The 11,178-nt window shown below is 34.8% G+C and overlaps 1 protein-coding gene across 2 annotated transcripts; it reads left to right on the top strand.

The window, feature by feature from the left end:
* The first annotated feature begins 3,689 nt into the window (after positions 1-3,689).
* KERA (keratocan) lies at positions 3,690-10,745 on the top strand. Of its 2 annotated transcripts, XM_037745753.1 has the most exons (4): positions 3,690-3,762; positions 3,930-3,980; positions 5,378-6,271; positions 10,189-10,745. In XM_037745753.1, the coding sequence occupies exons 3-4, from the start codon at positions 5,386-5,388 to the stop codon at positions 10,359-10,361; spliced, it is 1,059 nt and encodes a 352-aa protein (XP_037601681.1). In that variant the 5' UTR covers positions 3,690-3,762; positions 3,930-3,980; positions 5,378-5,385; the 3' UTR covers positions 10,362-10,745. The 2 variants fall into 2 exon arrangements, with proteins under 2 accessions (XP_037601681.1, XP_017404148.1); XM_017548659.2 differs by lacking the exon at positions 3,930-3,980.
* Positions 10,746-11,178: the final 433 nt, after the last annotated feature.

The raw sequence follows: 11,178 nt of genomic DNA, 5'->3' as shown, positions 1-11,178 counted from the left end.
AAAAAAAAAAAAACAATAAAGTTAAAATAATGGCCTCTTGGGAGCAGGATTTACACTGAAGTAGATAGCGTTGGTAACTGTTACCTTCATTATGAGTTTTGTGGTAGTTTTGACTTTTTAAATGTATTATTACAGTATTTTAAATGTCTTATTTTGACATTTTAAGATCATTCTCAGCAAACAGACACAAGAACAAAAAGCAAACATTGCATGTTCTCACTCATAAGTGGGTGGTGAACAATGAGAACACATGGCCACAGGGAGGGGAACATCACACACCTGGGTCTGTTGTGGGCAGGGTGGGGGGCCTGGGAGAGGAAGAGCAGGGGGTGGGGGGATAAGAAGGGCATACCATTAGGAGAAATGTAGATGACGGGGTGATGGATGCAGCAAACCACTATGGCACTCACATTCTCTTCTGAAAGAAATTTCTAGCATCATTTCCTCATATGTGAAAGGAAAGAGTTTGAAGACATGATTTGTAAGATCCTTTTGATCTTTAACTTTTTCACTATGAAAATTGTCTATACTTATCCAGCATGTTCACCTTCATTATTTCATTGATCTTAAGGTGACCTCGAGCACTTGTCAGGGCAAGTGCATTTTGGGGAGACTTAAGCTCACGACAGTTAAATGGCCTATGCAAGGCCAAGCGACTACTAAGTTGCAAAAGGAAATTTCACACTCACATTTATAAAATATCATATATCTAAGGCTTTCCCTTATGTTCCTACTAACATAAATATGCTGATAAAAAAACTCATGGCTGTAAAAGTGATATATGTGCCTTACATATTTATTTGCTCATTTCTTCCTTCAGTAAACATTTGTTGACTACCTACTATGTCCAAAACCCCATAGAGTTTTAAAATATCAAACTGTTACTAGATAGTGACAAAGCCACATTATTAAATTTTAGGATTCATTTCTACCTCTTTGAAGTATCAGATAAGACTAGACAGAGTCTTTTATTAATTTTTCTATCAGTTCATCTGACAGACATTCTTACTACCTTCTGAAATTTATTCAACCAAAACATTTCCGGAGAAGAGTTAAAGTACCCATTCTTCAGGAATCAATAATCAAAGAAAAGTAGATTAGAATGTTATAGGAAAAATCAACATACAGATAGAGATTACCCTGACAGTGGAAATAATTTCAAGTTTTTAGTCTGGAAACAATGATATTCAAACTCGGCAAGCATTGTAGATGATCATTTTTATTTGTATCATGTCTCCCAGAGTCCTTAAAAGGTGATTGTTATCATATGTGGACAGAATGAGAGAGGAGTTAAGAATGATTTCCAGATTGTGGTTGGGGGACTGAATATGACAAAAGTCTCAAAAGTATAAAATGACAAGAGCAGTTAGAAGTAAAGGGAGAGGCCGGGCGCGGTGGCTCACGCCTGTAATCCCAGCACTTTGGGAGGCCGAGGTGGGTGGATCACGAGGTCAAGAGATCGAGACCATCCTGGTCAACGCGGTGAAACCCCGTCTCTACTAAAACTACAAAAAATTAGCTGGGCATGGTGGCGCATGCCTGTAATCCCAGCGACTCAGGAGGCTGGGGCAGGAGAATTGCCTGAACCCAGGAGGCGGAGGTTGCGGTGAGCCGAGATCGCGTCATTGCACTCCAGCCTGGGTAACAAGAGCGAAACTCCGTCTAAAAAAAAAAAAAAAAAAAAAAAGAAGAAGAAGAAGTAAAGGGAGATAGGTAATTTTATTTTACATATACACCCTTGAGGCATACAACAGGAAATGTATAGAAAGCAGATATATACACACATTGGAAGGCAGGTCTTCTTCTAGAGACTGGGTTACAGAGACAGACTCAGGAATTCTCATGATGGTGGAGATGGTTAGAACCATAGAATCATACAGGAAATTTGCATAGAGCAGGAAGAGTATAAAGCAGAGGACAGAATCTCAAAGGGTTTTAAATGCTCGAAATGCTCTTAAATCATGTTAGAAGGAGGAAATAGAGCTTTGGGATACAGACAGACACCAGAAAAGGGGAGAAAAAAACTAGGAAAGAGTGATGTCAGAGCAACTAAGAGAAACATTTATCAAAAGGGGTGGGTCAGTATTGTCAAAGGCCAAGTATGCTTAACACTAAAAGACTTCAGCAGATTGTTAAATACGAAGATCATTGCTGATTTTTTGTCAGAACAATTTTAGGGAAGCAAAATTAGAAGTCATATTTTGGTTGACAGATCATGAGTGGAATGGTGAACAGGAAATAGATTACACTACTCTAATTTTCCTACAATGAACATGTAGCAACATTTGTGTAAGAAAATTGCAAAATGACTAAAATGAGTTTGCCTAAAAAAATGGACAGATAAGAGAATAGCTGGAAGAGGGCTATGCAGATTTGAAGATCATCTGTTGTTTAAATCCTGAGGGTTTAGAAAAAGAAGAGAGAGGGAGAAAAAAAATGCAACAGAGAGGGGAGACAATTGTTGTGAGAAAGCAAATAACTCTTGGTTGTCTTCTTAAAATGGGATGTGAATATACCTACATACCTGTAGGATTAGTAAAAAATCATGCCAGACTAGGATCTTAATCTGTAAAAGCCCTTAAATATAAACGCATTTTCCAGTTGAGAGTGTAGGGCTAATTCCAAAGTAAGGCTATTATTTCTGTGATCGTTTAAAACAAACTAGACCTAACCCTGTGAGGGGATCCATTACCATTCTGAAGATGACAAAAATGAACTCTAATTGACCTTCCTATGGTTAGTAGAGAGGAATGAGGTGGTTCACAAAGGTCCCCTGAATCTAATCCTCACTCCTCCTCACGGTGCTCTTTGACAATACTCATGTGAGCTGTTAAATGAGTCATATAGCATTCACTGAAGCTAGAATAAGGGAGATTTGGAAAAACAAAAGCATAGCAATCAATCCACAGAATAACGCCTAAAAATGAGATATTTTTTGTTTGTCTGTTCTTGAGAAGCATAATATTTTTTTCCCTCAAATATCAGAAGCGGAGGACACAGTAGTTGGATATATGTTAAAGAAAAAAGTAGCAGTGTAACAGAACATCTCATAAGGGACTATATGCAAAACATGTTATATTATAATGAATAAAAAAAATCTCACCTTACTAGGTACTCGGAATATATTTTTACAAGAAATATAATAGGAAATAGAGATACAAAAGTTATTTCTCTTAAACAAAGTGTAATACCAAGGTTAGCATCCAAATCAGGTGTCCTTTTCAGATATCACTTTTACATTTTTCAAATACATGTATCTATTTCTTTTTCTCTTAATCAAATAATGTTACAGCATCTGTTTCCGATCAGAAACAGATAAAAAAAATCCATATAAATAGAAGACATTGGCTTTTATTTATATTTAATTTTTAAAAAATGATCATCTAGGGGAAAATGTTTCAAAATCTTTTAAAATCTCTTTTTCTCATGCTTGAAATTAAAACTGCCTTTATTTGCCTGTTGGTAAATAAGGTCTAGATATCAGTGCATGACAACATGTACTAATGCATTGAACTGTGAATTAGGAATGAAAATTGCCTAGAAATTTTGTTATGGGTTCTTAGGATTAAAGTAAGAATTTCCTTTGCTGGACTGTGTAGGCGCTGAGATTCTGTGGTTGTTGGAGGGGTTAAATTTGGATCTACTAGTGCATATATATTACAGACGATTCATTAAAACATGACAGTGAAGACTGGGTCAGTCCACTACCATGTACAAGCAGTGACCAATAGAAAAGGAAGAAGAAGATCCAAGAAGGCTGAGGTAAGCAGTCTTCTGAAGCCCTGTCAAAGAGGAAACAATAGATCAAAAGTGTTCATGGTGACTGGTTCGAATAGATTTCACTGTTTCTTATAGGAGGCTTGACAGCTTAAAGGAAAAACAAATTATTTTCATAAAAGATTTTTTTTTTCCTCCTAACTGATTTTTAGCAAACTTCAGACTCAGACACAGGACTCAACGGTGTATTCCTGGAAGGCAAGGTAAACTATTCTGCACTTTTAAAAACTCTTAAAGTTAAGAATGCAAAGTACTTATTCAATAGATGCAGGGTTCCAACTTCAATAACTAAACCAAAATCCTATTCTGAAAAAGAAAAAAAAAATGTAGTGTTTCTCTGCTGGAACATGGCCAGAGCAGCGTTCTGCAATCCTAGAAAATTTGACAGCTTGCAGAAGCAGCTCTGCACTTGTTTTCTGCAATTTAATGGCAAAATTCAATGATCAGCATTTCATAAATGAAGCTGACTTTATCTTTTCCTAAGGAATCAGTAAAATTTATTTTGTTTTATTATCAGTCAGTTCACTAAATGTACATTGGTCAGAATGTTACTGATATATATGTATATATAAATATATGTAACATGAATACTATAAATGATTACTATGTATGTTATATATATTTCGTGTAAAAACAATTATTTGTAACAATAATCTTTGATGATCAATGGGAGGGTTTATGTGTTTTAAATGTATCAAATATTAATAAGTGCTAACTTAGTTTCTATTATCCACACTGATAATATGAATATAAAGAATTTACCTGTATCCTAAATGTTTTTTGTTTTTTATCAACCATAATAATGCCATCGTTGAATATAATACTCAGGTAATTGTGATATACATCACAATGTATTCAGTTCTATATAATAAACTATATATGTGCATATATATATATATATATAGAGAGAGAGAAAGAGAGAATTTACAATTCAGTAGCTTGGCTGAACAACTTAATTGTATGCTTAAAATTATAGACATCTTCCCCCACACTCAAAAAACTTACCTGAGAAATTGAGCTACAGAATAACAGATTAATTACACTTTTCTTCAGCTCCTAGAACCTTCCTTCGCCATAAAGTGCTAAAATTTTCTTTGATCTCTTCATTCCTTTGGTTCAAGGGCCAAAAAACCTAGGAAATCTCATCCAGATGTTCTCCTCATTTGGGGTAAAAGTAAAAGCATATGTCTACCTCTCAGGAACAACACAGATTCCCAATTTGAGATTTTAAAAGATCACTTTTTTGTACTCTCATATTCAACTACTGGTTTCAGTTCAGTTCTTTAAATTAAAAAGCTTGAAATGGAAAAACATTTAGAACTGCTAAAACTGCTAAAATTTTCTTTCCATTGCTCAGCTTTTATTGTGATTGGGTTAAAACCAGAAAGCTACAGGTTGGTGAATTATTCTCAATGTTTGTAAAATACTTTGCACATAGTGCCTACTAACTAATATATATTAATTAATATATGTATATGAAATATTGATATATTTTCACTGCTTCCATGAAGAAGCAATGTTTACAGATCATTTTGATGTATAAAATTATCTAAAGGTCAAGATGTTCAAATATTTAACAGTTGTATTCCTTTTTCTGTAGGTGCTATCATGGCAGGCACAATCTGTGTCACCATGTGGGTGTTATTCATAACAAACACTGTGTGGACTAGAAGCGTGAGGCAGGTCTATGAGGTACATGACTCAGAAGATTGGACTATTCATGACTTCGAATGTCCCATGGAATGTTTCTGCCCACCTAGTTTTCCTACTGCTTTGTATTGTGAAAATCGAGGTCTCAAAGAAATTCCAGCTATTCCTTCAAGAATTTGGTATCTTTATCTTCAAAACAACCTGATAGAAACCATTCCTGAAAAGCCATTTGAGAATGCCACCCAACTAAGATGGATAAATCTAAACAAGAACAAAATAACCAACTATGGAATTGAAAAAGGAGCCCTAAGCCAGCTGAAGAAATTGCTCTTCTTATTTCTAGAAGATAATGAGTTAGAGGAGGTTCCTTCTCCATTGCCAAGAAGTTTAGAACAATTACAATTAGCTAGAAATAAGGTGTCCAGAATTCCTCAAGGGACCTTTAGCAATCTGGAGAACCTGACCCTTCTTGACCTACAGAACAATAAATTAGTGGACAATGCCTTTCAAAGAGACACTTTTAAAGGACTCAAGAATCTCATGCAGCTAAACATGGCCAAGAATGCCCTGAAGAATATGCCTCCAAGATTACCAGCCAACACAATGCAATTGTTTTTAGACAACAATTCCATTGAAGGAATACCAGAAAATTACTTTAATGTGATTCCTAAAGTGGCCTTTTTGAGACTAAATCACAACAAATTATCAGATGCAGGTCTCCCATCAAGAGGTTTTGATGTATCATCAATTCTAGATCTTCAACTGTCACACAATCAACTAACAAAGGTTCCCCGAATCAGTGCTCATCTGCAGCACCTTCACCTTGATCATAACAAAATTAAAAGTAAGTAACCTGAAGGGTATGTCTTTGACTAAAGGGCTCATGGTCATTAAATGTATCTTTATCTTCATTAAGAAGAGCAATTGTGTTGCACCCTCCTCCACTAATGTTCCTTTAGATTTTTAGTGTATTTTCTATTTTCAATATTAAATCTTGTCTACTCACAGACAGACTTAATGAACTAAGAAGTCCAAATCTTCAACTGAAGACTAAAAAGTGGACTTGAGTCATCTACAAAGGGCTATTATCTACTCAATAAACTAAATGTCTCTATTTTCTTTTACTCGGGGAAATTCCAATATATCTGCCTCATTGGGTACGCTTATTTAAGAAATCTTACCAGGCACAAACAACCTTATGACTAGTAATAAAGAAAATATGATTTAGGAGGCATTAGGAAGGCATCTCTGTCCTAATTACTATGACAGCTGATGCCTGAAACTCTCCTAATTGGAGTCTCTAATTAAGCTCCCCTAATAACAGTGGGAGTCTCAAACAAGTGTGTAAAGGCTGGTGAATCCACCCCCAGGATTTCTGATTCAATAGATCTGGAGCGAGACTTGAGAATTTTCATTTCTAACAGTTTTCCAGTTGATGTTCTGGAACTACACCTTAGAACCAGTACTATATTTTAAGGCTTTATCAATTAAAATCGAAACAAATTTCTCTGGTAGCTGGCAAATCCTTGGGACTTACAGGCAATCAATAGATGATAGAATACCCTCTCCTTTCCTGAAAAAAGCTTTTTATAAGGGAGTGAAAGATGAATGCAAAGTTTTTGGAGGCAAAGGCACCATCAAGAGAAAAAGTGATTATAGAAAGCAGATGTTGGAAATATTGAAGACGAATTTGGCTTCTTCACAATTATGCATGAGACCAGGCTGGACTTGGTATAAAAATGGGTTCAGACACAGGGGTATTATGCCTAGCCTGGTACTTATCTATGCATCTTCAACCTCAGAGTAGACCCTTTAAAAATCACCTTGGGGAGATTTATCCAGGACAGCCTAAGAAAATGCATTCCAAAAGTAACATTCAGTCAGAATAGTTTGTAAGAGAATAACAAAGATAATCTGTCAAAAGGTTGTGCTGTCCGGGTATTACTCACTAAAGTTTTTTAAGCAAATAATCACATAAACATATCATTTATAAGAACAGACTATTTTTCCACTGGGTACTTCTCATTTATTCAAGATTTCTTTTTGGTGGGGGGAGTCAAATAACAGTGTACTTGAGCCTACAATCCAGGAATTAATTGGCAGCCTGCCACCACAGTGGTTATTTTTCCATGGTGATGAAACATATTGTTTAACCCTGTAGTCAAAAATAAAAGATGCAACAGAAAAAAAATTGTAAGAGATGAATCTGTTTTGCTGAACCAAATAGAACAACAATGATATTGACCTAAATAGATGATTTTTCCTGATGAGTGTTCTGTGCTTCTACAGGTATATTACAGGTACACTCCTTAAAAGCCCCACAGAAAATTGATATAGGAAGTTAATATCAAGTGACTCCACATAGAGCCCTTGCTTATGGAATAGGCATTTCATTCTGAGCATTTCATTTGTGAATTAGGGCTTTTAGGAGAGAAGTAGAAATATTTAAAACACAGTTGAGAAGTATAAGACTCTAGATTATGATCTTAGAGTCTTAGGGGTGTAGTATAGACCCACATTTTAATGTTTTATCAAAGTATTTCTCATAGATTTCTAATTTGTCCGTTGTTCTTACATCTTAGTGTGCATCTGAATCACCTGGAGACCTTGTAAACCTAGGCTGCTGGGTCCCAACCCCAAAATTTCTGACTTGCTAGGTCAGAGGTTGGGCCTCACAGTTTAGTCTCCAGGTATTAATAGTACTGATATTGCTGGTTCACAATTTGAGAACTACTGTTTAATGCTTGGAAGAACCTTGTGTGATATTATTAGGAATTTCTGAAGAAAGAGAAATGGAAAATCAGTTAGGGAAGGATATTTGCCCAGGACAAAGGGTAAATGCAATAGCCACAAGCTGATCCTAAAGTGGTTTTTTCCACTCTTACAGTATAATAACAATACTTTCCTTCATTTTCATGAATACAAAAATTTAGAAAATATTCTATTAGTAGAACAGCAACAAAGAGAAATCTAGTGATTTACTTTTTAATGTAGATATTAAATTTTGTCATTTCTATATTTAAGAAAATAAATATAAGAGTTTCCCTGGATAGAATTATTGACATAACACACTGTGCTAAAACTGTTTAAGTACTTTGTTCTTCTTGCCACATAATCTACTCTAGTTGTTAAAAAAGTGGTTTCCAAGAAACATACCTCTTCTATGAAAAGCCATCAAAATTTATAAGACCATGAACCTGTCTCAAGCAATGTGATGGAAATATTTATTCTTCTGAAAACTTTCAGGGGCTTAAGATTAGGTAAAAATGTTATTTACTCAACTGAATTACTTTCTGGTGTTCTCTGATAAAAAAAAACTGTAATTAACTTATGAAAATCTAATTAAATTTAGAATACTTATTTCTTATATCCATTTATTCAGACATCCATTGATTATGGGACATGAGATCGATAAAGATAAGGGGATTGTACATTGAAAGGGACATATTCTTTTGGGCATGAGACCCAGTGTAGAAATAGAAAGAATAGGCCAGGTCTCAGCTCTGCCACTTACTTGCTGAAATACCTTCTGTACATTTCCTTACTTCCCTGAACCAGAATCCCCACAAATGCCCAGGAAAGAAGAATAATAATATTGCCTGATAAAGCCTGTGAGATGATAAGGTGATACTTGAACGTATATAAAAAAAGAAAGCTTGACTTTATAACAACTAAACTGCTATGCAAAGGAGTCATTATATTTATTAAGCTCATTTCACAAAATGACATAGATTCAAAGCAAAGCAACCTTGCTGGAAACATAAAATTATTCACTACAATATGAATCTGTATAAAACAAGAGGTCACATAGGAGGGTCATTGCCCAAATTAAGTTGGTCCAATCAGGGAAGATCTCTTGCTTGGAATAGTTTTGAAAAGGAATTAAAGGCAATATATGGATTCATGGTTAAAATCAGATATTACAGACTTCCCTAAATTTTCCTAGTTTAAGTGGCCTTCTTTCCTGGATGTTCCTAAATTTCATCATATTCATTGGTGCCAAGGGCTTTGATCCAAGGCAGGTGCACAATTACTCCCATCCTAACCATGTGAAAATGCTGCTAGTATGTTTTCTGGCTTGAGTTCTTTGTAATTCAATTCTTGGCAAAATTTCTGTTTCCAATTAAATACACTTAAAGATGAAGATTCAAGATTGTTTTCTGTATTGCTTATGTAAAGTTATGTTAATCGTACTTTTAAAATCGTGTTATGCACACTACTTTGCATCTTTTAAGGTAATTTTCAAGCATTTTTTTTATATTAGACTGATTTTCTACTTACACATACATCCATTTATCCATCCATCCACCCATCCATACATACATCCACTCTTGTACATACCCATTGTTTCAGTCCCAAGTCTGAACTGTTGTCTCCACCTCTGCTGCCCTCAATCCTACCTGTCTTATCCTACAGCAATCTAAATGTGCTTTCTCTTACCTGCAAGTTTAGAAAACAAGAGATGTCTTATACATGTTTGTTTCTATCATAGATCTTAACAGTATTTCCTTAGGAATGCTCTATACTAAATAGCAAAGCATGGACTGAGATGACTATAAGTGTGTTGAACATTTGTTTCGGGTTACTTTTATAAAACAGATAGGTACACTCTCTCACAGACCCAAATGTTTAGTATAACCACTATTTTCAAGTATTAGGACAGGAAGCCCTCCATAGGATTGTGGCATTAGTTTCTTGGTCTTCTCACTGCTAGTTTCTCTTGTGTTCCAATTCATTCATTTATACCCTTTGTCTCTATAGGTGTGAATGTCTCTGTAATATGTCCCAGTCCATCCACATTGCCAGCAGAAAGAGATTTCTTCAGTTATGGACCTCATCTTCGCTACCTCCGTCTGGATGGAAATGAAATCAAACCTCCAATCCCAATGGCTTTAATGACCTGCTTCAGACTTCTTCAGGCTGTCATTATTTAAACACATTCTCACCAAATCTAAAATTAGTTTAATGAGCTAATGTTTCTGACACGAAATGTGGTTACCATTTATAGGCTTAGGACACAAGTCATATTCCCCATTGCTCTTGGCACAAATTTTCATTGATGCAGTATATTTCTTCTATTCAAATATGCTTTTGCCAGTTACATGCTGCACAACCTGCATTAATTTGCATTTCTTTTAATTAATAAAACAGACACAGAGTTAAGATAGTTTATCAACTCAAAGATAGATCTTTTTTTGGTTCCTTCCATAGCTTATTAACACTAATGCAATTATATGGTTATGCAATAAAAAGGACATATTTGCGTATGTTCAAAATTACTTATGCAGATAGTATAATTTATGACATAGATGCAATAAAACAGGAGTAGAAAGATCTGAAGAAAACGAGATATTTCTTGACTGTAATCATAATGAAATAAATGCAGATTGCTAAGAAGCTGTTGGAGGTACAAGTTTGATATTTAGCTTGAGAATAGGTATGGAATGAATCAAATACTTTTTTTTTTTTTTTTTTTACTGTGAATCAAATACTTAATTGCTAAAGAATTCTTGTTATTTAATATTAAATAATGAAACAGCAATCATTTCTACTTCATTACCATTTCTTTTAGCTGTTGTTTTTAGATATAGCACACTATATTCTTATAAGTTCTGAATTTTATGTTTATTATAATACATCTTTCATGGAATCTTAGTGTTTTAACATTTGAAATCCACTTAAACTGCAAATTGTGCAGCGTTTATATTTGATTGTGGTTTTTTTGGATTTTTTAAATAAAAATATTGAATA

The sequence above is a fragment of the Cebus imitator genome, unplaced genomic scaffold (assembly GCF_001604975.1).
Source record: "Cebus imitator isolate Cc_AM_T3 unplaced genomic scaffold, Cebus_imitator-1.0 Scaffold212, whole genome shotgun sequence".
Lineage (NCBI taxonomy): Eukaryota > Metazoa > Chordata > Mammalia > Primates > Cebidae > Cebus > Cebus imitator.
The sequence above is the reverse complement of the archived record's forward strand: the minus strand, read 5'-3'. Positions and strand labels throughout refer to the sequence as shown.

Bases quoted from the DNA above. Each gene is read 5' to 3' on its own strand.
- KERA (XM_017548659.2), top strand. From the start codon at position 5,386: ATGGCAGGCACAATCTGTGTCACCATGTGGGTGTTATTCATAACAAAC. The intron at 6,272-10,188 runs GTAAGTAACCTG...TTGTCTCTATAG, and splicing joins TGATCATAACAAAATTAAAA to GTGTGAATGTCTCTGTAATA.